Here is a 24,990-nt window from a genome sequence, read left to right on the forward strand (position 1 = left end):
GCTTGAGTATAATCTAGTCGATGGCTTTAGGGCGGTGCAAGGAGAAGAATCCGGAGAAGCGTAAGGGGCTTTACATTTAAATACTGCTAGGCCAACAGATCGAATCTTAACGGTAAGTTGATTTACTACAGTAAGCGTTTTCCTCATAAACATTATCCCAATACAAGATATTCTTTTAACTTTTCTCGTTCTCTGTGATGCACGAATTGAGTTTGTTGACATTCCATTGTCAACTGTTTGAGAGGCGGTTCAATGTATCATCGGGAAGCAACATTGTTTCACAAAAGGCACAATGTGACCACAGTATTTTGTTAATTGGCAACTTCGGGGTGAACTTCAATGAAAGTAAGTATCAAATCAATCCTGTACTAACACTGCCAGCGTCCCGTATTAGAATAATGTAATGTTTGCATGTGCAGTGCTCTGCGAACTGGAGTGAATTAATGTATATTTAAATACCAATGCCAAGGTGGCCATTATTTTACAATTACCTTTATTATACCCAGCCTTCGTGTGGTGCATTGACTTAATGGCCGCCCCCAGGTAACTGCGGTTGCGACGAAAATGGCCATTTTAACCACATAACGCCGTGGGCCAGTGTCGCACAGGACGACGACCCCTCCCAAAATAATACCTGCATTTTTTCTGTCAAATATTTGATTGTCTTTTTATACGTGAATTTGGTGGAATAAAACAAATTAATGACTATCAAGGATGTTTTTCATAAAATGTCAATTTCAGTGTGAATAGGCAGCTGCAGCTAGCCATGTACAATTGTTTGAGGGTAATTTCAGAGGAAATGGCTCCTTTTCAATCTTGACCTATCCACATTTTCTAATATTTGACACCCATAATGTAGCCTTGGAGTAATGGCCATTGGTATACTTTTCTTTCCATTTGTATTCAAAACTATGAATGTACCCTGGCGAAATTATATTATTTTGGACAGTACATTTAACTTTTAATATTTCTTCACACTGAAATGCTTACTCTCCAGGGACCTTTTCTCTGAGCTGAACAAAATAAGATATAAGATTTCCCATTAAGTACCCAGTGCACATGCTCAGGTGCGCATGTTATAAAGCCAAAAAAGTCCCATAGTCCAACACGGCAGACTCCATGAATTGGCTTCTTGCACCATTGAGCAGCTCCCCTGGAACCAGTAAGAGTAAGCTGTCCAGAGCTGTGTCCGAAACGGCTGACTTGCTTATTATTGCATATGTAAATTGACTGGATGAGAAAGTTGTGAAGTAGGCAAAACATTTCTCTAAATGTAGTATTGATTATATTTGAAGTCAGACGTTTACATCTTCTTGACATTTAATCCAAACATTCCCTGTCTTAGTTCAGTTAGGATGACAACTTTATTTTAAAAACATGAAATGTCAGAACAATAGTAAAGAGAATGATTTATTTCAGCTTTTATTTATTTTCATCACATTCCCAGTGGGTCAGAAGTTTACATACACACGGGTCAAACTTTTGGGTAGCCTTCCACAAGCTTCTCACAATAAGTGCCTGGAATTTTGCCCCATTCCTCCGGACAGAACTGGTGCAACTGAGTCAGGTTTGTGGGTCTCCTTGCTTGCACATGCTTTTTAATTTCTGCCCACAAATTCTCAATTGGATTGAGGTCAGGACTTTGTGATGGCCACTCCAATACTTTGACTTTGGAAGTATGCTTTGGGACATTTGGAATAGCCATTTGCATCCAAGCTTTAACTTCCTGACTGATGTCTTGCTTCAATATATCCACATAATTTTCCTTCCTCATGATGGCATCTATTTATGAAGTGCACCAGTTCTTCCTGCAGCAAAGCATCTCTACAACATGATGCTGCCACGCCTTTGCTTCATGGTTAGGATGGTGTTCTTTGGCATGCAAGCCTTACTCTTTTTCCTCTAAACACAACAATCTTCATTATGGCCAAATGGTTCCGTTTCTGTTTCATCAGACCAGAGGACATTTCTCCTAAAAGATCTTTGTCTCCATGTGCTGTTGCAAACTGTATTTAGGCTTTTTTTTATGGCGGTTTTGGAGTACTGGCTTCGTCCTTGCTGAGCAGCCTTTCAGGTTATGTCGATATTGGACTCATTTTACTGTGGATATAGACGCTTTTGTTCCTGTTCCCTCCAGAATCTTCACAAGGTCCTTTGCTGTTGTTCTGGGATTGATTTGCACTTTTCACACCAAAGCACGTTCATCTCTAGGAGACAAAACACGTCTCCTTCCTGAGTGGTATGACTGCTGTGCGGTCCCGTGGTGTTTAAACTTGCGTAATATTGTTCGTACAGATGAACGTGGTACCTTCAGGCATTTGGAAATTGCTCCCAAGGATGAACCAGGCCTGTGGAGGTCTACAATTTCTGTGGAGATCTTGGTTGATTTTCCCATGATGTCAAGCAAAGAGTTTGAAGGTAGGCCTTAAAATACATCCACAAGTACATCTCCAGTTGACTCAAATAATGTAAATTTGCCTATTTTAAAGCTAAGGCTGTTTTAAAGTCTCTATTGTGTTTCTAAGCGCACCAGCCACAGCCACAATAATCTGAATCCACTCAAAAACATAAAATCTTTTCAGTATGCAAAAAGCTTTCACTTTCACTGTGTTTGCACTTCTGTAACTTTGTTTTAGTAATATTTAGAGTACGTCTTACTCAAACCCCAAAGGGTTACCTTTCAGAAGAGACCAGGTCACCAGGATTATGTCTGTAGTGCAAAGGATTCAAGAATAGTAACCATTTTATTTTTGGTATGTGACATGCCTATATGACATCAAAACAGACACCAGGTTTAATAAAATATATTTATTAAGCAGACGTACAAACACAGAACCGATATGGGGTTGAACTACTGGGAAGTTAGTAGGATAAGGAATGTGCGCAAGCGCACGGGAAAGGTAAAAGTAGCTAGCTTGGGTTAGCTAGAGTTCTGGGTGTGTTAAAGAGTATTAGTGTTAGCTGTGAGAAGAGCGACTACTTGCATAGTTTACTCCATATATGTGCAAAAGACGGCAAATCAATTCACGTACATAAACGTGTCCTGGGCAGATGCACAAATCTGGGAAGTTCCCGTGGACTGCGTGTTGTCGTCAGGTCCTTTCGGTTCTGAAAAATGTCAGCTGGTCCATTTTCCGTGAGGAAAAGTTTGTTGTTGTAGTGTGTAGTGGTAAGCTGATGTAGCGGTTTGCATATACCAGTTTCCACTCACTATAGGCCACTAAGTTACGGCGAAGTAAACTAGGTGTGTCTGTAGGCCTGGTGGTGCGCTGTAGAGAATTTTGCCTCTGTCCAAGTGTCAGCGGCAGGGCGTAGTTGTGGAAGCTGGAGGCCAGATGAGGTGAAGGAAAGGGCAAAGAGAAGGGCCAAAGAGCAAAGAGGAAGTCCTGAGAGTGTGTCTTGCTCTTATACTGGGAAAGTTTATTGCTCCCGCCGTTATGGTATTGGCTGAACCATAACTAGACATCATGCTGGGGTGGACATCACGGAAGTGTCCTGTGGGATTAGGGAAATGTGGTTCCTACAGAGGGTCGGCCGATATGTAGATGCTAAAACCAGAGTGGACATGTGGAAAGGTTGTGTGGAACTAATACTGCTAGTTATAATTTAAACTGACTGATCCTGCTGGGGGCCAAGGGGTACTGAGCGGGAACTTTCTGATTGGACATTGCCCTATGGTGGAAGTGTTGTTAGGGGGCATTAAAACTGCATGCCTAATTGATACTAGTTCTCAGGTGACTACATTGTCAGAATTTTTTTGACCGGACTGGGATTTCCACCTTGGGCAAGAAACAAATCCTAATTGCCCAGATTCACCACTGAACTGTTGGATCTCTTCATAAGAGGTAAACACCCGTTTCCATGACAACCACTCTGCTTCACCCTCATTCATCATTCGCTATTTGGCACGTAGGCATGAGCTGTTGCCGTCCCGCAGCAATATAGTCTCTCTCGCGCACATGCTACATTTCCTCTCTTTATGCCGTCCCTTCACCTATCACACAGGTGCAGGCAATTAAACAATCCAGACAATTGTCAATTATATAAGCATTTTCCCCGTCCGCACGCTGCAACAAACTACCCTTTTCAGTTTCCCATGCTATGACAAAATGTGTCCACACTTTTACTCCCATGTGTGTCCACGTTATCTTTATTATTATTCCCATTTGTCTTGCAACTTATTATGCAATCGTGACTTTTTATTTAGGACCAACACCATTTCCCCCAGTAATAGGCTCCCCCTTCACACGAGCAAGCCTCTTCATAACTCCTTTTCTGAACTTCTGCAGCCCTTTCTGCATGACCCTGCGCATGTTCATAAGCACTGCGGCGGGACACAGACAGCTCATGCCTACGTGCCAAATGGTGAATGATTACCTGCTTTGTGTCTGATTATTGCAGGGTTATTTTGGCTAACTGTGATCTGTGGATTCAGTGGGATATGGTAAATGAATGTTGTAATGTGTTGTTATTGGCGTTACTGTCACCTTCCTGTCAACTTTGACCAATTTGGCCCCTCTCCACTGACCTCTCTCATTAACAAGACGTTTTTGCCCGCAGAACTGCTGCTCACTGGATGTTTAGAGAAACTGCTGTGCATGAAAATCCTAGGAGAAAGTGCAATCATCCCATGGTCAAAGTCACTTGGATCACATGTTTTTTTAGTCTTTAGAGTGTCCAGCTATTAATTGTCTTGCTATCTAACTGGCCCCGATGGCCTCAAGACGTGGTTCAGCTGTACCATCTTGAGAATGGAGGCAATTAATAAAACATTGGCCGCTGGTCATTTACAACAGTATGTAATGTTCGAAACAAATGGCATAAGAAGTTAACCTACCATAATGTCATCCTTTCGTTGCAGTTGCTTATAACGTTCCAAGCAGAAGGTACTGGGATTACAGTACAAACCGAATCTATTATTAAGCAACGACACCCAGCATTCTCTCCCGTGTTACAACCTGTGTCGTCAATTTGGTTGCGAGGAGAGTGACACTAACATAATCGCCGTTGTTTTACTAGTCACCACCAGGTGGAAGTGTTGCATATAACATTTTATTAAGGACAGGGAAAATGTGTTGGGGTTGTTTTGTAGGAAGTTATGTGAAATATATTATATCTCAAATTAAACTTCTTATACATTTCTACTTTGTACTCAGTTTTTATTGATTTTTATTTTTTTTTAACCTTTGTTCTTAACTGTCTAAAAAGCTACTTTAGAATTGAATTGTTGACATAAAAATTATATTTACATTATTTGCCCACTGTTTTAAAGATTCATTATAAAAGATTAACCTGAAATTGTTAGGCCTTCTGTGACTGTCGTTTTGTTGTTGTTTGCCAGCAATGGGGACACATATTGTGTTTGTACTTAACTTGACATAAAGCTTTCAATTATGGGCGTGTGGTATTTGGAATTAAATGAAATTCTAATTGCTGCCTAGTATTTTGGTAGTTCCTATAATTTTAATGAGCAGGTAGATATGTAGGTCATATATAATTTACTTTCAGCTGGATCTACACTCTGAACACAAGCACCTGTATCTGTCTGAGGGCATGTCACAACAAGTTCAGCACGATTCAACTTTAAAATGCTTCAGGGGACTGTTTTTTTTTTTATTAAATGCACCACAGATTTATAAACAGATATAACTTCATTTTACACTGCTTCAGGCTCTGTCTTCATGTTCATCAACAGTCATATGCCTATCGGCTGATTTTTCTTTCTTTTTTTCACAGCTCACTACTTCATATGGATTTATTGTAGGGTAATCTGTGATTTACCCTTACAGAGCCATGTAACTACTCCAATGCTCTGACTCGCAATGAATGAAATATGGCCTCCCAACTCTGGGCTAACCACCTAATCATTGCTTTCCTCTGTGCTCCATCAACACTTCAATAACACCTGAATTAACCCATTAGCCCCCGGAATGGGTTTAAACTGATTAGCACTGTAAGATTGACCACAATTGGGGTGGCCCGTAGGGGTTTGTAGCGTAGTGGTTAAGGTACATGACTGGGACCTGGAAGGTTGGTGGTTCAAGCCTCGGTGTAGCCGCGATAAGATCTGCACAGCTGTTCAGCCCTTGAACAAGGCCCTTATTTATATTTTTTATGGTGTGTGCCTTGCTCAGGCACCAGGTTATCAAGTTTTGCTCTTCAGTTTGGGTGTTGGGGGAGTTGTTTGCAGCTCCCTGCAGGGAAGGCGCGTTAGTGTCTTGACTCACTGTGTTTTTACTCACTTTCCAGGTCCCAGTTTCCCACTGCTTTGTGAGTTCACACTGGGTCTGTCGGTAGTGCTGGAGTCTAACACATTTTTACAAAGAATTGTTTTTTATCTTGACATGGCTGGATATTTTAATGGGCTGGCATGCAATTGAAGGTCACAAAAGTTGTTCAGACACAAAATAAATAAATAATGAAAGTCTATAAATACTCATTTTAATTAAAAAATAAAGTAATAGAAATATATATTTTTTTATAAAAGGATATTAGGTTCTCAGAAGTTAATCACGGTTATTATCTCTTCCAGAGTTTTTATTTTTATTTTTTAAAGCAGATTTTTTAAACTAGATTCTGTAAAATAACACAATAATAATCATCACATATCTTCAGACATTTTTTAAAAGAAAATTTGAGAGATCGCAATGCATTGTGGGCCACTGTTGGAGATCGCCGGTGTGTAGTCTTCATTCGGTGTGCCTGAAAGGCGGGCGGTCCGTTGCTACTCCGGAATTTGTGGAATTTCGCTTTCCAAATTAGTCAGCACAGACAATCGTCTGGCTATTCACAAGAGATCACAAACTTCAATAAGGTAAGGTTTGAATGGATTCCTTTATTTGTCTGGTTTGCCGTGTATAATGTAAAAACAATACCTGAAATAACAGCTCCCCTGCTTTTCCGGGTGCTCCATCGCCGCACACAGCTAGACCAATCTCATATGGTTAGCAAACTCAATCATTAGCTAGATAGGTAGTTAAAATATGCTACCGCTGTCGCAATTTTAGATTGTTACAATTATATGCTTAGTTTGCTGCCTGTATTTTTGTGTGGCTGGGTGTAGACTTGCTATTCATCCGATAAATAAAGCCAGGTCTGTCACCTAATTCGTGTTATTTTTGGTGTGCTGTACTTGCTATTGGCTGTTAGCTAATGATACAAGGCTGGTACAGTACAGTAGCGGTCTGACGGCATTGCAGCAATGCTAGCTTGAAATAGAGGAGCAGGGCGAGCCCTTATTCTAAACGCATAGTTTCTCAGCCATATTCTTTTGCGCGCCTGCTCCCTCCCCTGTGTTGGCTAGTGTGAACGATTCATTCTAATCGGAAATATCGTGACTATTGTTAGCTAGCTGGCTAGCTACATGTTTTATTGAAACCATGGACTGGTTTAATGTTGCACAACTTGAAGCTGGCTAACGTTGGTTAGCTCTTGCTCCTTAATCACACTAACGTTCGCCAGTGAGCTTGTGATGGGTAACTGTTAGATAAGATAATCTTTAGCTGCTTGTTTCAGCTAGCTATCGCTAATGCAGGAAATGCCACGAGTTCACTATCCCTCGGTAACTTACTCGTCAATGCAAGCCTGTATATTTGCTTAATATTAGTAAAAATAAATACATCCAACTAATTTACCATTTTGCTAGCTTGCATCAGTCAGAGCAATGCCCGATTTAAGTTAGGTCCCTTGCAAGCAGCCCAGTAATTTAAGTTAAACGTGTTGGTCAATTTAATAAATACGAAGTGATTTGGATGTGTCGTGCCTAACCCAACTAATTAGCGAAAGTTCGTCGTTCAATACTAAGTTAATGGTGGGCTTGTACTATATTATCTCTGGCTAATCTGGAAAACTATTTTGGTACTCGCTATTGAATATCGTCAGCTATATCCGGTTGGCTGTTCAGCAATTTCAATCTAATCACTTTACTGGTGTTTTATATTTTTAGTCTTGTAGTGATTCAATCAATTTGTATATATTCCGTGATGGAATAGCATTTTAAAATCCATCATTACGGTTATCTAGCGAAAGAAGAGATTCATGCCAAGGCCCATAGTTGCGCTCGGAAAGTTTTGTATAAAATTTCGTTTGTAAAATGCGTTTGGTGGTGCACGTTTGGACGCTTACTGGCAAAGCTAAAGGATGTGGTCAGACATGGCTGTTCTCTTGTCTGTCGGTGCGCAACTTTCCAACTTATCCTCGCCCCATCCTTCCTGTCTACAGACACCATTCTCGCTGCTGGGCCTATGTTTTGTCAGTATTGTGATGGGGTCTGAGCACTTGGATGCTGCTTTTTCCTTTGCGCTTGCAACACATTGCTGGTCTCCCGGGGCCAACTGTATTCAACTTGCTGTTGAGAAGTTTAAACTAAGAGACCTATCTTGTTTAAAAAATGCTGGCTGTATCTAGAAAATAAATTGCTTTGGCACATGCTGTTTTAATAGCACTCTTTGCACGCAGGCAAAAAGTGGCTTTGAGATTCTACCGGAAAACTTAGTTTCACAGTTTTTTTTGCTGCTTGTCTCATTGGGGAGGCATCAGTTCTGCCATTTTGTGGTAAAGTAGGCTGCCACATGTTGCTCTTTCTGTATGCTGAGAGCAGACTTCCTGTCCTAAGTACCTTTCAGTGTCTTTTCAATTGTAAACTGTCAACTGAATCAGTTTTGTTCTTTTAACGAGTGTCCACTGTACAGCTGTGGTCTCTTTTTTCATTAGATATCATTTTCATACTTTTCTTGTTCCCCAGCAGGTTCCTCAACATGTCTCAAGCTGACAAACTCAAGGTAGGCTGTCAGGCTCTCCAGCATTTCAGTGAAACACCACTGATCGACATTATGTGCACGGGATGGGATATACGAATCCAATATCATGCATTCAACCAGTAAGCCTATGCTTGCTCAGGGGAACAACAGTTACTGAAAAGACATACTGTATAAGGGTATTTAGGCCTATTCAGTAGGACAACAATAGGAAAGGAAATGTTGCTTCCAGCTGTACCTATAGTGCAACCCCTCCTCAGCTTTTGTGTCCTTTGAGATCAAAGTACAGCAAATCTTATTGCCATTGCTATGTATACAGTCTTTGCTTTGCATGCTGGGTACAACTTGAGTAACCCTTGAGCAGAATTCTCTCAATGTTGGAGCAGTGAGTCAATCGCTAATAGACTGGTCTTTAACCTTTTTACTAAATATGTATCTGTCAGTTGTTGTATTGTGCTCTAGATCACATTCTCACTGTGCTCAGATATGAAGTCCTGGAGATAAAATATTCATGTTTATTTGAATCCTTCACTGGACTGCAGATTGCACATTGGCCTTTAAAATGTATATTTTTCTGTCTCACCTGCCAGTGCAATGTTAAAATACTGAAATGCAAATATTAATTCTGAAAGGCTCGTTGAATGGTGACACGTTTGTCTGTAATGTGTTCCACAGCAGGGTCAGTTCACCAACCCAGAGACCCCTGGCTATGTGGGCTTTGCCAACCTTCCCAACCAGGTCCATCGCAAATCTGTGAAGAAGGGCTTTGAGTTCACCCTGATGGTGGTTGGTGAGTTGTTGCTGCCTCTTGCAGTAATACATGTTTAATGCTTGCATGTCTGTTTCATAAGCAACTCCAAATTTCAGATAATACCCACCACAATATTTCTTCACCAAGATACTGCACTTTTTAAAATTCTGTGTAATGGTGCATGCTTGCAGTACAAGTAGTAATACCTCTGGTGTGGCCAGCAGAGGAATGCAATGCCTGTTTGCCTATTGCATGGCCCCGTTCTGACTTCCAAAATAATATACTTCCATATACACTCAGTGAGCACTTTATTGGTTATTTATTTTAGACTTCTTGCGTCTTCTGCTGCTGTAGCCTATCCACTTAGAGTTTTGATGCGTTGTGTGTTCAAAGATGGTCTTCTGCCTACTACTGTTGTAATGTGTCGTTTTTTGCATTAATGTCAGTCTGGACCTCTCATTAACAACGTGTTTCTGTGCACAGAAAATGCATGAAAATCCTAGGAGATCAGCAATTTCTGAGATACTCAAACCACCCTCTCTGGCACCAACAATCATTCCACAATCAACCTAAGTCACTTAGATCAAATTTTTTTCTCCGTTCTGATTGTTGATTAACTGAAGCTCCTGACCCGTATCTGCATGGTTGTATGCATTGCACTGCTGCCACACGATTGGCGGATTAGATAATCGCATGAATAAGTAGGTGTACAGGTGTTCCTAATAAAGTGCTCAGTGAGTGTAGCTTAAGCCTCTTTTAAGAACCCAGCATTGTAGCCAAGTGAAACAAAGCAACACACTGCCGGTTGAGTGGCTAGTTCTTTTGAGTTGTGGCAGAGGTGCGTGATCCGGCAGTGTGTTTTGGGCTTTGTGTTTGTCTGGTCACAGCTGGGTTATTTCTGTGAGTCCAGCTGCAGCCAGTCGCTCAGTTTGCTTGCTGCTGGCTGTTGTGTAAAATGGGCTCCTCTCCCGAAAGGAGCCATGAGAGTGGGGGAGGGGTGGCTCTCAGAAAATAGCACTCGCCCAGTCATTCCTCTGCCTTAACTGTGTCGCTGTGGAATGCAGCCGTCTGCCTCGGCCTGAAGCCTCACTCTGCCTCAAACGGGATTCCTTCTGCCCCTTTAATGTTGTGAGAGAACAGGCTTTTTAATTAAGCCAGCAGAGCAAGTTTCTGGAACGCAACGGAAACAAGAATATAATGTTGGCAGTAGTTATGCATAAAGCGGCAATTTCAGGAGGCTTACCAAAAAACCTGCTTCAACAATTGAAATTACATTGTGTCACCAAAGGCAGAGTGCTAATATTAAGCTTCACTTAGGCTGGTTTTCACCAATGTGCAGTTTTGGTAAACTAATTACTCGGGGCCCACATCCAATTTGAAATTGAATCATAGGTCAATGGCACACTACTTGCATGTTGTCAAATTGTAGCAGTTGGGTGCTGGAGAACAGGACTGTATATTATTCTGAAAACGCTTTTGTGTTTCTCTTCTCAGGCGAATCTGGCTTGGGGAAGTCCACCCTGATCAACAGCCTGTTCCTAACAGACCTCTACCCTGAGAGGGTCATCCCAGGGGCAGCAGGTAAGCCCTGCACAACCCTGTGCTTCCCGTATGCTAAACCACGTCGACTTATCCCAGTCATCTAATAGCTACTTTCTACCTTTTTCTGAGAGTCTGAATTTATCCGGTGAACACAGACGGTACGTTTTCTGGCAGATAAGAAGTTGAGACTTCCTCTGAACGTTGTGAAATTGTCAGCCTACGAGTGTGGATAGCAAAACTGTTGAACCTGTACTACTGGATGCCTTTACCTGTATGTTTAAAACTCTGCTACATCCTTTTAGCCTACTGCTGTTGGCTAGTTAACGTATGCAAAATTGTTTTGACATAATGTATAAAAATAAGCTACGTTTATGAAGCATGTTTATTGACTTTTGATGTGTAATAATGGATGAGTCAGCGGCGGGGAGAAAAGTGATAAAACAAAGAGAAGAAAAGCTGCTGATTCTGTCTCTTTCCTCCTGCTGCTGGCAGAGAAGATTGAGCGTACCGTGCAGATAGAGGCGTCCACCGTGGAGATCGAGGAGCGGGGCGTGAAGCTCCGGCTGACCGTGGTGGACACTCCCGGATACGGGGACGCCATCAACAGCCAGGACTGGTACGGTCTACCGTGCACGCACATATCTGAACACTAGCCCACAGAGGACAACTAGCTAGAAGCTCACACACCTGATTAAATGACCAAACATGCCACCAAAAAGTGCCCTTGATTAATTAAATCAGTTGTGCGTGTTCCTGGTTACAACAAAAATCACACAAGCGTTAAACGCCCTCTGTGGTCTTCCCGAATGCAGAAAGTAGCTCAGCCTCTGATATAGTAGCCTAATTCAGTGTTTCTCAACCCCAGTCCTCTGGGCCCACTTTCCAGAAGGTTTTTGTTATAACCAGGAACTCACACACCTGATTTAGATAATCAAGGTCATTTTTTGGTGGTTTGATTGGTTCAGTCATTAAATCAGGTGTGTGAGCTCCTGGTTGCAACAAACCTGCCAAGTTCTTCCCGAGGACTGAGTTGAGACACTCGTTTTTAAACTGCTTTGTTATTTCATTATAAAGGCCAGCGTTTCTTGCTTTAAATGTACTGTAATGTCACCCTGTCTTGCCAATGTAAAGTGGTTTACTGTGAAGTGCACAGAAGTATTTGTGCATGCATAACTTATGTTGTCAGTTTAAAAATGGAAACGCTAGGGGAAGTTCCCTGTTGGTACTGTCACGGTTGGTAATCATGCTATTATGCATGTTTCTGCCATCCCGTCTTCAAGCTTGTGAGTCTGCGTCCCTTAAACTTGCCACCAAAAGCCAAAGACTCAAATATGTAGAGGTCTAGTCACAGTTCAAGGAAAGCTGAGGACAAAAAGCCTTCTCAACCGATGCTAGAATGAGATGAGCCTTTTTAATTGCGGTCTGGAATCTGAAAGATGGGGGAGGGGTGTAGAAAATGTATTCAGTACTTCCTTTTTTATTGTTTAAGTTAAAAAAATAATCAGAAGCGTCTACATTTCTACAACCACAAATATGTGTGCGGCTGTGCTAGCGGGTGACGTGTAGCTGTGCTGATTTGTGCTGGTTTTGGGAACGCTGGAAAATGGTACTGGTGTTGCTAACCAATTCTTATCTTTTGGTTTCTTGGTTGTTTGAAATGTATTTGTGATCAAAATACAGGAGAATTCAATTTGTTTGTGTTTTCATTGCTGCCAGATGCAGTCAGATGATGCAGTCAGATGTAGGCATTACCTACTTGTAACAGCTGGCATGTTGTAGCTGCCCCGGTGTCCCTGAAAGGAAGGGGTCAGGAATGCGGAAATGCAACAAAAACAGACGGAGCCGCCCTGGGAACGTGTTTTTGAAAGACCCGGAGCTAACAGTGTTCTGGTTGCTTATCCCCTGTTCTTGGTCTGTATGAACGAGGCTGTACAACTTCTGAAACGGACCCGAGCCAGTGTCTTCCCATTTCCTGTTCAGTGTGGGAGAGGAGAGGGCTGGAAGAACGGCAGGAAGCCCCAGTGACCTTCTGCTGGCTGGATTCCCCTCCTCCCCATCCCCCACTTGGGCCCCCAGGTCCTCTCGAAGAATGGAAAGTGCTTGAACTAGAGCCCGGCGCTAGAAATGCTGCAAATCTAGTGTCATTCACAGAGCAATAGACAGTGGAGTGGAGTGTTCTAGTACAGCTTGTCCAGTTTTAACAGAGTTAGGTTACAATGCTTTATGCGCAATCATTTTTCACAAAGAATGTCATGAATACTGTGGTATATTTTCCCTCCCTTGAGATTAAGTCGAATAATGACCCTGCTACTAGCCAACAATACACTCGAGGGCAGAGCTTTTTCCGTTGTTCAATTCGTCATGTCAGCCACGCCTGCTCAGCCTCCAGGCTTGGAAACGTCATTATCTGTCATAACCCCCCACCATCCTGAACAGAGAGTACCGCAGAGTCTAAATGAAAGCCCTCCTATCACCAACGATAGCTCCTTGTCCCACACAGTCTTATGCAGATGTGTATTGGCGATGTTCTTCGATGCTTAAGCCGAGAGCTGTAGTAGAGGCCCCAGCTCGTCTCTGCACGGCGTGTGAACTTGAGCGTTAAGAGCAGGAAGGGGAAGTCGTAACCCGCAGCTCGGAACAGGGCCGTAGTAAAGTCTACACAGGAAGCAGCTGAAATTGAGCTGAAAATGACGCCTGCCAAATTAGTACCTCTCCCCTTGGGTGCGCGTCACTCCCGACTGCTGGGCTCGTGGTCGTTTCCGGTCGGACACTGCGTTTCCCGCGGGTGTGGTCGCTGCAGGGATTTGACCGTTCCGCTGTCCTCCCCCTACCCACCCCAGCTTCAGCACCATCATCGCCTACATCGACGACCAGTTTGAGCGCTACCTGCACGACGAGAGCGGGCTGAACCGCCGGCACATCGTGGACAACAGGGTGCACTGCTGCTTCTACTTCATCTCCCCTCTGGGACACGGGTGAGCCGGGGCGTCAGCGCCACCTGGTGGCGGAATGAACCGCCTTCTCAGGAGCTGCTTACTAGTTCCACATCGATTTAATGAGCAAATGTCATCTCCTTATAAATATGTAGGCAAAATTATCAGATGAGGAATTAAAATGGCTCCAGTATTTCCAAAATATATAACTTTTCTATATCTGCATGTGACGCTGAAAAAATATTCCTGCTTTACATAATAGTAATAGTAGTTTGAACATATTCGTAAGGAATTGAGCATGACAATGCAAAGTATGCAAGCAGTGAATTATTAGCCACTACAAAATGGCTGACTCTCACCCCGTGCTCTCTACTCTGCAGTCTGAAGCCCCTGGATGTCCAGTTCATGAAGGCCATCCACAACAAGGTGAACGTGGTCCCTGTCATCGCCAAAGCCGACACGTTGACCCTGAGGGAGAGGGAGAGGCTGAAGCGCAGGGTACGGCTTTATCCGTCCGCCATTTTGTGTGTCAGCACAGAGCTCCACTCTGTAGCCTCCTGTGAGACAAAAAGGGTATTCTCTGCACTGCCTCAAAGATCAAAGCAAATTGCACACATGAAAAGGTTGTTTTATTCCGCCAGCTCATCAGAGGAAAGGGGATGAATTTGCTGTAGTGTTTAACACATTCGGATTTTTGGCACAAAAATGGAACAATTTGCTATACCTACACAATGTAAACTGAAATGAAAGTATGTGCATGGGGAGGCTTGCCTTGGATTTACTTACAGGGTTTGAGGGACAATGAGGTGACCTGTGGACCATTATTCCTCCCCTCTGTAGATTCTGGATGAGATCGATGAACACGGCATCAAAATATACCACCTTCCCGACGCGGAGTCCGACGAGGATGAGGACTTCAAGGAGCAGACCCGGATTCTGAAGGTAAACAAATCTCCCCTGGGCGCCTTAATACCTGACTACGCTCATCAGCTGCGGAGCTTGTCTCTTGTTGAGCTACGTGGCTAGTGTACGCATCAACAGCATGCAGAGCTGATGGTTTAACCAAGCAGTCAACTCACACTGAGGTAACATCAGCCCTGGAACAGGAATAATAGACCTTAGATCAGGGGTTGACCGATGGAGATATAGCCTTCCCCATCTTTTTTCACATTTAAATCATTTAGACCCAAAAAAAACAGGTAAGATGAGTAATCTCTATCATAACCTGTTTTAGCTGATTAATTGGGAGTAAGTGACAACCAGCACAGTCAGCGCCTGTTGTTGGTCTTCAGGACCAGTGCTGACCACCCCTGGCCTACATGGACCTGAATGAACACATGACTGTAGCAAATTAACAAAGGAGCACAGTTGACTGTAAACTAGCAGACCTCCATTTGCAGTTCACAGTCCCAATTCCCTGATAGTGCCCTGTTAGCCTACATTGGATTGCATGAAAGGAAGCAGAACTTCAGATATAGTGTGGAGTGCAGTGCGGAAACGTCAGATCTGTCCCCAAACTGTTCCTGTTCCTGTGCAACCCTCCCCCAGACCAGCATCCCGTTCGCGGTGGTGGGATCCAACCAGCAGATCGAGGCCAAAGGGAAGAAGGTGCGGGGCCGCCTGTACCCCTGGGGCGTGGTGGAGGTGGAGAACCCCGAGCACAACGACTTCCTCAAGCTGCGCACCATGCTCATGTGAGTGACGGCCGCTCCTGCAGAACCCAGCATAGGAAGGTTTCTGTTAGCGTTAGCGCACTATGCGTTCTCCTTCTCCCAGCTGCCGCTAGTGCAGAACCCAGCATAGGAAGGTTTCTGTTAGCGTTAGCGCACTATGCATTCTCTTTCTCCCAGCTGCTGCTCCTGCAGAACCGAGCATAGAAAGGTTTCTGTTGGCATTCGCGTACTATGTGTTCACAACTGCCGTTTGTGCAGAACCGAGTTTGTTGTGTGAATATTGAACTTTTCACCAACCAAATGTCAATGTATGAAGATATGATTTTTACTCAAGTTTTATTTGCTGTGTGTAACGGGCGCAAATAGTGCATTGGAATTCTCACTTCTGCCAAATAACACAATATAAGCTTGAAATCACTATTAATAAATAGTTGTAGCCAGAAAAAGAAGTAATTAAGTGGATTGTGCAGTCATGTACTGTGGCTAGTAAAATATTAATCTCTGTAGTAGGAATCCTGGCAACCCTGGGTCTTGGTTGTGGGTTTAAGCATCATGTGGTGTCTGTCGTTGGATGTAATGTTTTGACTGATGCACGACTCTTTCCCCCTCCAGTACCCACATGCAGGACCTGCAGGAGGTGACCCAGGATCTGCACTACGAGAACTTCCGCTCAGAGCGCCTCAAACGGGGTGGCAGGTTGTCCTCACATGGTTACGTTCTGCCTCTGTCTCCTGCGTACGTACCTGTCTGCCTGTCTGCCTTTACTGCACCTCCCTGACCTCCCTGGGCCCCAGCGCTTACACGTTCGGTCTGCGATATCAAAATGGCTGCCGGAGCAGCAGTCTGACTCCAGTCCTGGAATACTGCAGTGTCTCCAGGTTTTTGTGGTTTCCTTTAGTCTGAAGCCAGTCAGTGATTTAAATGAAGCATTTGGGTCCAGGAGTACACTTAATCCAGCAGACACTGCAGCCTTCCAGTATTTCAGTTTGTGTTCTGGAAAGCATCAAAATACCTTTTCAATACCGTATAACGAATCATAACATCCTTCAAATCAGTATAGAGTCAAAATTGTATTCAAAGAAAGTACTGGGTATATTACTATTTAATAGAGAATTGGGTCTCTTGTCAAGAAAGTTACAGATTCAAGTCATTCTACAAATGTAGTGAATGTGAAATACCATTCATATGCAAAATTAAATCGCAGTACTGAGAATCTGCATTCAGTTACAGTACAGAGAATCTTAAGTACCATATAAATGCACTGTAGTGAGTCAAGATGGCTGGCTAATTCAGAAAATGATCAAAGCTCCTTCCAGATTCGGTGTGGTAGATCGAAACAGCATTCAAAACTGTGCAAATAAGGGAAATGGTCTGAATAAAGTAAAGATTTAGAAATACCTTTCAGATACAGATTCAAACCTTCTCATAGAGTACAGGTTTTTATTGTATTTTTTTTGGACTCATTCTGAAGGTTGTGCACAGGACCATACAAAGTCTGAAATAATGTCTAAAAAAAGAATACAAAGTCGTGTTTATTATGCTGTTGAACCGTTTATAATTCTGGATAAACGTCTGCTTTGTGCATTTTTGAAGAAGATTTAATTTCTGAAGTGCGAAAATTCCTTTTTGATGTGGCAGATGGTCAACTACTTTGCGGTCGCGGAACTGAGGCCTTCTGAATCTCCGACACCACAGTGCAGTCATAGCAGGCAGCCGTTATGAAAACATGAAGCCACACACAGCATCTCATCATGTGGGCTTCGTACCGGTGTAATTACCGAACACTATATAGAAGTTATAGTTATGAAGCTGTATGGAAATTGGGATTATGAAGCTGTATGGAGCTCTGTGTATGGGAATTGGGATTATGAAGCTGTATGGAGCTCTGTGTATGGGAATTGGGATTATGAAGCTGTATGGAGCTGTCTGTTTGGAAATTGGAGTTATGAAGATGTATGGAGCTCTCTATGGAAATTGGGATTATGAAACTGTATGGAGCCTGTGTATCGAAATGATAGTTATGAAGCTGTATGGAGCCCCGTGTATAGAAGTTTGGTTTATGACGCTGTATAGAGTTAACGTATGGAAGTTATCTGTACAAGCTGGGCTGAGGGAAGGGTCCCGTCCGTTGTCATCACGAGCCTGTGGCCCGGCACAGCACAGCTGGCAACAACAAAGCGGCCTCTCATAGCAACATACTGATAAGATTCATGCTGCATCCTGCCTTCGAGATCCTGTGACTGGCTGGGAGACAACATGGGCCCTCTGGTGCTACTGAGACCCAGGGCAGATTACTCTGTTTGTTTTGATAAATAAGAGAACCTCTGGTTCATTTCTGAATAACCATACCGGCAGAATCCAATGCTGAACAGATTTGAAAACAAAGTTTCATTCGATCTCCCTGTTCAAAGCCCTCTAAGATATCGCGGTCATTAGGGCAGATTACTCCGCTAATGTAGTCACACCCATTAATTGGCCTTTAGTTTAGAGCCTTCGCTAGGTAACCAGCGTTAATTGGATGCAGGGTGTGCTGGCTTTTGTTGTCATGCACTTGATGAGCAGTTGATTACACGATTAACTTGTGGATGCTATGTAACAAGTCACTTTGGATAAGAATATTTGCTAAATGCCAGTGATGTAATGACTATATGATAAAGTGTAAAAAAATTCTCCCTGGTGTAGACAGCATGTAGCACATCAGTGATTTAATGCAATTAAACGGAAATTGAAATGTGAGTTTTGGGTCGTATAGTCCAATTCCTGAATCTCTCCTGAATCTCTCAAGATTTCAGCCCCAAGGAGGGACCAGCCTTTTAATTGTTTTGTATTTGTCGCACGCGTCTGCAGAACATGACTCGTGTTTGCTACGTTGTGTTTCCCAGGGACCGTAGAAGCCCTGGAGGGGGATTGTGTGTATTTTTAATCCCTGGCGTTATGTCTGCCAGCTCGTATGAATCACCAGGTCTGTGCCAGCCCAGCGGGGAGGCCGTCTTCCCAGCGTGCCCTCGGGCGGTAACGGGCGTGGCCCTCTCAGCGAAGCGCTGGCCTGTAACGGGCCGAGAGCCTGGGAGGGGGGGGAGGTACCGCTTGGGGCTTCGTCGAAGCTCCACCCCTCTGCCTGCCACCGCACTGCAGCTTCCTCTTTTGCACCTGCCTCCTCTTCCTCCCTCACTTCTCACACTCACTCGCTCCTCTCTTCTGATTGTGTGTCTTTTTCTCCCATCCTTCTCTTCGGGCCCCAGCATAACACACCGCCGCCAACGCCATCGTAGATCCTAATGCTTGTAGAGCTGCTAAACTGTCAACTGTCTGCTGACTGCCGTTATGTTTGCTAAAAAACAATGCTTATGCTCTTTATGTATTAATTTAAAAATTGGAAACAAATGTGTGCTTCTTTAAAATGTTGCGCCTAGAACAGCGCTACTCAACTCCTGAGTGTCTGCAGGTATCTGCTTCAACCCCCCACCACCTGATTTCATGAATTAGCTTATTACCCGAACCAGGCAAGGAAAATAATTAGTGAAATCAGGTGGTGTAGCGTTTGGAGTAAATATCTGCAGACACTGCTGCCCACAGGAGGAGGAGTTGAGTAGCGCTGCTGTAGAATTTCACTCTGAGCGGCCTCTCGATGATGACTCACAGCCGCTAACCGTTAATAATGCGGTTTAATGAAGCGAGGGGCAGCGATGGCGCCCTGGGCGTCGGCCAGGACCTCACCGTCACTCTGCCTGTTTCAGGAAGGGTCCGGAGCCGGAGGAAATGGACAAGGACATGATCCTCCAGGAGAAGGAGGCTGAGGTACGGCCACCGTCACCGCCGTGTCCCTCACAGTCCGCTGGACTGGGTGTTTTAATGCTGGGCCAGAGCACACATTCTTGGACTAATGCGCGTCACTTTTGGAGAAGTTTTGACAAAAAAAATGTATTAAGCCTAGTGTCATTCTAGACAAGTTCAATACATCCTACATTCTCATATGTACTTTATTATAATTTTTTGAAAGCTTTTATTTGACTCATTGAGATTTTAAATCTCTTTTACAATATAGAGGTATAACTTTCTTTTTTTTTTTGTCAGCGCAGTACCAGCTATCTCTGGCATGCGGTGTTAGATTTCTTTCAGTGCCTTTTATTTTAATCATACCTGATGCGGTAGCAAACCTCCCAATTTTCTGAGCCAAAGTGGGGAAAAACCGTCACACAACTGTCTTTTCTATGTTGATTTGACAGCAACAGGGCTATGCTATTTTCATGTGGTCGATAAAAACATGACTACAAGGATAAAGAGTGAAAACATAACCTATGTGTTCTTTCATAACTAATAGGTAAGCTACCCAACATTGAATAGATACAAGTGATGTTTTTTCTCCCCCGGAAGCATTTTCCTGAAGCTTGGAGATCTTACCGTATCAAGTATGATTAAAGACAAAAAGAATGAACGAAACCCGCCAGAGGTGGTTCTTATTGCGCTAAAATAACTATGATGTACCACGCTAGCTAGCTATATCGCGCAGCCCTAGGTCCCAGCCATGTACCTTAGCCACTATGCTACATGCTCCCCCAGTTTCCCTACCTGACCCTTGTGCTCTCTCTCCCCATCAGCTGCGACGCATGCAGGAGATGATCGCCAAGATGCAGGCGCAGATGCAGAAGCAGGGAGACGGCGAGGGAGACAGTCAGCAAATGTGAAGAAAATGGTAGGTCTGCTCACCTCTCTCTAATGTCTCCGACACCTGCTCGCTTTCTGGGTATTGGATAGGAATATCTGCTTAAATGCCAGTGATGTAATGTATAATGATAAAGTATAAATATTCTGCTTGTTCGCACCAGATGTTTTAACATTACATTCATCAAGAGGCGCATGCTTCCGCCAGGTGTCGACGGTACGTCGCACATCAGTAATTTGTTGCACTTCACAGGGAAAGGAATCTAAGTAGGAATGTGATGTTTTTGGTCGCATACTCCCATAACACTTTACTTCAAATAATCAAGACAGTGCAAAATCCTCACTTGCATTTATTTCAGTGTTGATCATTTGAAGTATGGCTGGTTTGGGAAGAATTTGTCTATATCATATAAAACTCTTTTTTTTTTTGTTCTCCATTTAATATGTAGTGTGGATTTTCACCAACAGATGTGCAATAGATGAGTGGAATTGCTTTCTATTTCACAGACAAAGCTTGGCTAGCTGACTGCTATTTTTAAATACTTTTAATGACTCCTGAGACTATTCTCTACCAAATAAAGTACTTATTTAAAATGTCACCTGTATTTTATCTGTTTGAAGTACAGAAGAGTCAGTATTTGCCCAGTGTAGCCTTGGGGATGCATTTAATTGGATGTGATAAATCGAGAATAAGGTTGGACACATGAGCCCCAAGTCGCACATAAGTGGTAGTTATGCCGTGTTTTAATCTTCCAGGGTCAATATTTCACTGACAAGTGTGAGAACCCCAACAGCAAAGCCTTGCTTCAAGTTTACGTCAACGCACAGCACCGTGTGAACATGGCCCATGGTGTGCCCTTATTTGTTGTCATGAGTTGTGACGGATGCCTTTTAGCTTTGCCTACAGTGCGCTGCTAACAGTCTTTGAAGACTTCAATTGTTTTGTTAAAACTGGTACTCACAACCATGGACCGGGAGAGCTGCAGGGCCTGCTGGTATTCACTACTACTCCACACTTTAATGTTTTTTACAATTCATTTACAATCGGTCTGTTAAACCAGTCAATTCTGCAGCTAACTCACTTCTTTGATTTCTTGGGTTAAAAATCGGTTGCTCGTTTTATAATGGAGACACAGGCCGGCCGAGCCTGTGGCTCTGTGGGGCCATGTTTTTAGTAACACTGGGTTACGCGCCCTGTCCTCCCTGCAGTGCTGACGGTCTAATCCTCCCCCAGGTCTCGGACTGCTGTGTCGGCCAAGCGAGAGAGAGCGCCACGCACAGGGAGAGACCGTTCCTCGACCGCTGCCAGTGCTGCCTGCCACCATTTCTGTTATTCCACTCCTTTTAGCAACTCGTCTTTTATAAGCAGTATTGTCTCACGTTTTTATATTCGCACACGTCGTCGCTACTATGTTAATTTGTACCATTATATTGTGCTAAACCAGTTATCGATGTGAAGCCCCCAGAGAGAGGTGCATGTTGTATTCAAGTTGTTTTTCAGTTGTTTTTATTTTATTTTTTAAGCAAGCCAAACTCTGTTGCCATTCTTAATCAATGGGACAATGGCACTCTAGAGCTTACTGTTCAGCTTTGTTCTGTCAGCACTGCTGGTCCCAGTGCCCAAATGTCATGCGTTTCCTTGGGGACGTGTGGCAGTTTTGAGCAGGTTGTGCTCACATAGGGACTTTAACAGCAGTTGTGCTTTGCTTCTGGATGCAGGAAAGTCCAGTGACGGTCATCAGCTGCTTTATCAGTAGGATAAAAGACCCCAAGCTGGACCGCTAAAGTAATTGAGAAGTGGGTACAAAACTGTATTCGTATGTATCGGGTATACTTTCTACCAACATGTAGTTGTACATGATGCTGCAATAATCTACTCAAAATTTATGTGCCACAAAAATAGGACTTGAAGCATAACAGACTGCTGCCAGAATTCAGCAGAGGGAAAATAATGTTTTCAATGACTGGTTTACCTTACTAACATGTAGGGTGTGTCTTTTGACTATGCAACATCAAAGCCGTTTTAATTGCCACAACTAAGGGCTCTTTCTCTTTTTATATGTATAAATGCATAACAAATGCCTAGAAAAACTGGTTTCTGCATTATAAATTATTCATGTTTCTGGTTACATTTTAGTTAGAGAAGATTTTTGAAGGATTCTTCTTTTATTTCTAAGCATCATTTTCTGGACTCCACAGTGCTGTTCTTATCACATTTTGGTTGTGTCAAAATGACTGATATTTTTCACTGAGTTGTGTCTGTGTCCCTGGATGCTTGATCAATGAAGGAGATATAGCCACAGCTTTCACACAGGTCTTTGGCCCCTGGGAAATGTAGTTCTTCCACAAAGCGTGTGGCCCATTTTAGGTTTGGAAGCGGTTGCCATTGACTGGGAGCATCAGGTCACACCTCCACAGGCCACACCCCCTCCTGTGTGGTTAATATTCCACCATCTCCATTTTCATTAACTTTCTCTCTTTCTGTGATGAAGAAAAAATCTTTATTGAATACTGTCTTATTGTAATAAAATTTCTATTAAACCCATGTTCTGGCTGTGATTGTTGCCAATATATAAAGTTGAAGAGAATATATAACAACAACAACAAAAATTCCTCAGCATAATGACATTACAGTATTGCAGAGATAAGACTGTGTATTTATCTAATAAAGATACAGGAAAATGAGAGCAGTGCTCTCAATATATCAATATGCTGCCATGTAAATGCACATTGGAAATGGTACATCCCAGACTAAATGGGGACTGCATCAGAAAGCCTGTCCTAGCAACAGTGTTTTTCCACAAAACCAATACAACAATGTACAATTTCTTCTTTGGGGACTAGTCCACATGTTCATTGGGGGGGGGGGGGGATTGGATGTACTCAAATTATATTGTAAGGGTTTAGACTTATAGAATTATACTAATTCTATTACAAGTTGCACACCAGAAATGGCTTGATCCAGAGGTAAATTTGTTGGGTCTTTAAAAAGGCACTGAAATGGCAAGCTATTTTTGTCTGGCTCTAATGTTTTAAGGTTAATCTGAAGAAATGTCCAAAAGCACTCTTGTTGATTATTTTGTGGTCCACTCTGCATCCTAATTTTTTTTTTTTCTTGACTGCCCGGGTGGAACATTGAGACCCCAGTCATTTTCTGAGAAAATTGAGCATATGCAAAAATATTGATGAAGATTTGCCCTCTCCCTATGGTCATTGTCTTGGCTCCATTTTACATCATTATCACAGAATTTAAACCATGTCAACATATTTTTGCACGAACATGTCTCTCACATATGCAATCTCACAAATAAGGTCATGTGAAGTCATTTCACTCAATACCCAGACACTGTGAGGGGAAAATATAGCATTATGAATGTGTACACCCAAAAGAGTAAGTGCTTTTAAAACATCTACACATTTCTAACGTACTGCGTAGAATGAATCAAAGGAAATAACGAGATTAAAAACTGAATTGCTATCAAATAGCATAGCCCACAACATTTCATGGTTTCAGGAACACCGTAAGAATGCATTGTACCAGATAATACTGTAAGGGAAAGCAATAGGAAAAAGTCCATAGATCATAAAATCTGACCCTGGAATCTAAACCCAGCACTGGTAATTAACTGAAAAAGGAGTACTACTGATTGCCAAAATCTTTGCACCACACTCCCAGGTAAAGGGAGGGTGGAAAACCAGCCGTTCTTGGTGCTTGAGGACTGATTTTATTATCTCTGCATAGTGCTACACATGCTACACTACAAGTGCATAGCATGCCTTTATTAGCAACACATGGATTTTGTTTCACACAGAGACTCTGTCCTGGGCTCTGTTTCAAAAAAAGCAATGTTACTGAGTACCCCAGTACCCACATAAACCTGGAACATGGACTGAAGTAAAAAAGGCTATTCCTGGTTTAACTTGGCACATTTATGTAGCGAACTCTGTAATTCTGCTTTGTGAAATACCCCCCTGCTTTCCAAACCCAGGTATCCCGGTTTCAACTGTACAATCTGTGCTGCTCTGCTTTTTTCTGTCCCATCTCCATCTTATTTATTTGCCTGTCCCTCTGTCACTAGCGTTTTAGTCTGAATACCTGCACCATTTTTCAATCCTGTCAATCCTCAGGCTTGGGACAGGTGAAAATACTGAGCTATGGGACAGTTTGGGATTAAAGGGGGATATCAACAAATATATAACTCTGTATAGCAGTGTCTCTTTTGTTGCTAGGTATAGATACAGTGGTGTGAAAAAGTGTTTGCCCCCTTCCTGATTATTATTTATTTATTTATTTTTTTGCATGTTTGTCACACTTAAATGTTTCAGATCAAACAAATTTAAATATTAGTCAAAGACAGCACAAGTAAACACAAAATGCAGTTTTTAAATGAAGGTTTTTATTATTAAGGGAGAAAAAAAATCCAAACCTACATGGCCCTGTGTGAAAAAGTGATTGCCCCCTAAACCTAATAACTGGTTGGGCCACCCTTAGCAGCAACAACTGCAATCAAGTGTTTGCAATAACTTGCAATGAGTCTCTTACAGCACTGTGGAGGAATTTTGGCCCACTCATCTTTGCAGAATTGTTGTAATTCAGCCACATTGGAGGGTTTGAGCATGAACCGCCTTTTTAAGGTCATGCCACAGCATCTCAATAGGATTCAGGTCAGGAC

The 24,990-nt window shown here is 42.9% G+C and overlaps 1 protein-coding gene across 4 annotated transcripts; it reads left to right on the forward strand.

Annotated features, from left to right (window-relative positions):
- The first annotated feature begins 87 nt into the window (after nucleotides 1-87).
- Nucleotides 88-22,862, forward strand: septin2 (septin 2). 4 transcript variants are annotated; one of them, XM_061241186.1, is made up of 13 exons: nucleotides 88-112; nucleotides 8,747-8,780; nucleotides 9,432-9,546; nucleotides 11,002-11,088; nucleotides 11,542-11,665; nucleotides 13,890-14,024; nucleotides 14,363-14,480; nucleotides 14,823-14,924; nucleotides 15,531-15,676; nucleotides 16,268-16,390; nucleotides 19,393-19,453; nucleotides 20,254-20,348; nucleotides 21,552-22,862. In XM_061241186.1, the coding sequence occupies exons 2-12, from the start codon at nucleotides 8,757-8,759 to the stop codon at nucleotides 20,338-20,340; spliced, it is 1,122 nt and encodes a 373-aa protein (XP_061097170.1). In that variant the 5' UTR covers nucleotides 88-112; nucleotides 8,747-8,756; the 3' UTR covers nucleotides 20,341-20,348; nucleotides 21,552-22,862. The 4 variants fall into 4 exon arrangements, with proteins under 4 accessions (XP_061097170.1, XP_061097169.1, XP_061097168.1 ...); XM_061241185.1 differs by lacking the exon at nucleotides 88-112 and adding an exon at nucleotides 6,656-6,814 and having other exon boundaries at nucleotides 8,744-8,780; XM_061241184.1 differs by lacking the exon at nucleotides 88-112 and adding an exon at nucleotides 6,656-6,814.
- The last annotated feature ends 2,128 nt before the right edge of the window (nucleotides 22,863-24,990 follow it).

The sequence above is a fragment of the Conger conger genome, chromosome 5 (assembly GCF_963514075.1).
Source record: "Conger conger chromosome 5, fConCon1.1, whole genome shotgun sequence".
NCBI lineage: Eukaryota > Metazoa > Chordata > Actinopteri > Anguilliformes > Congridae > Conger > Conger conger.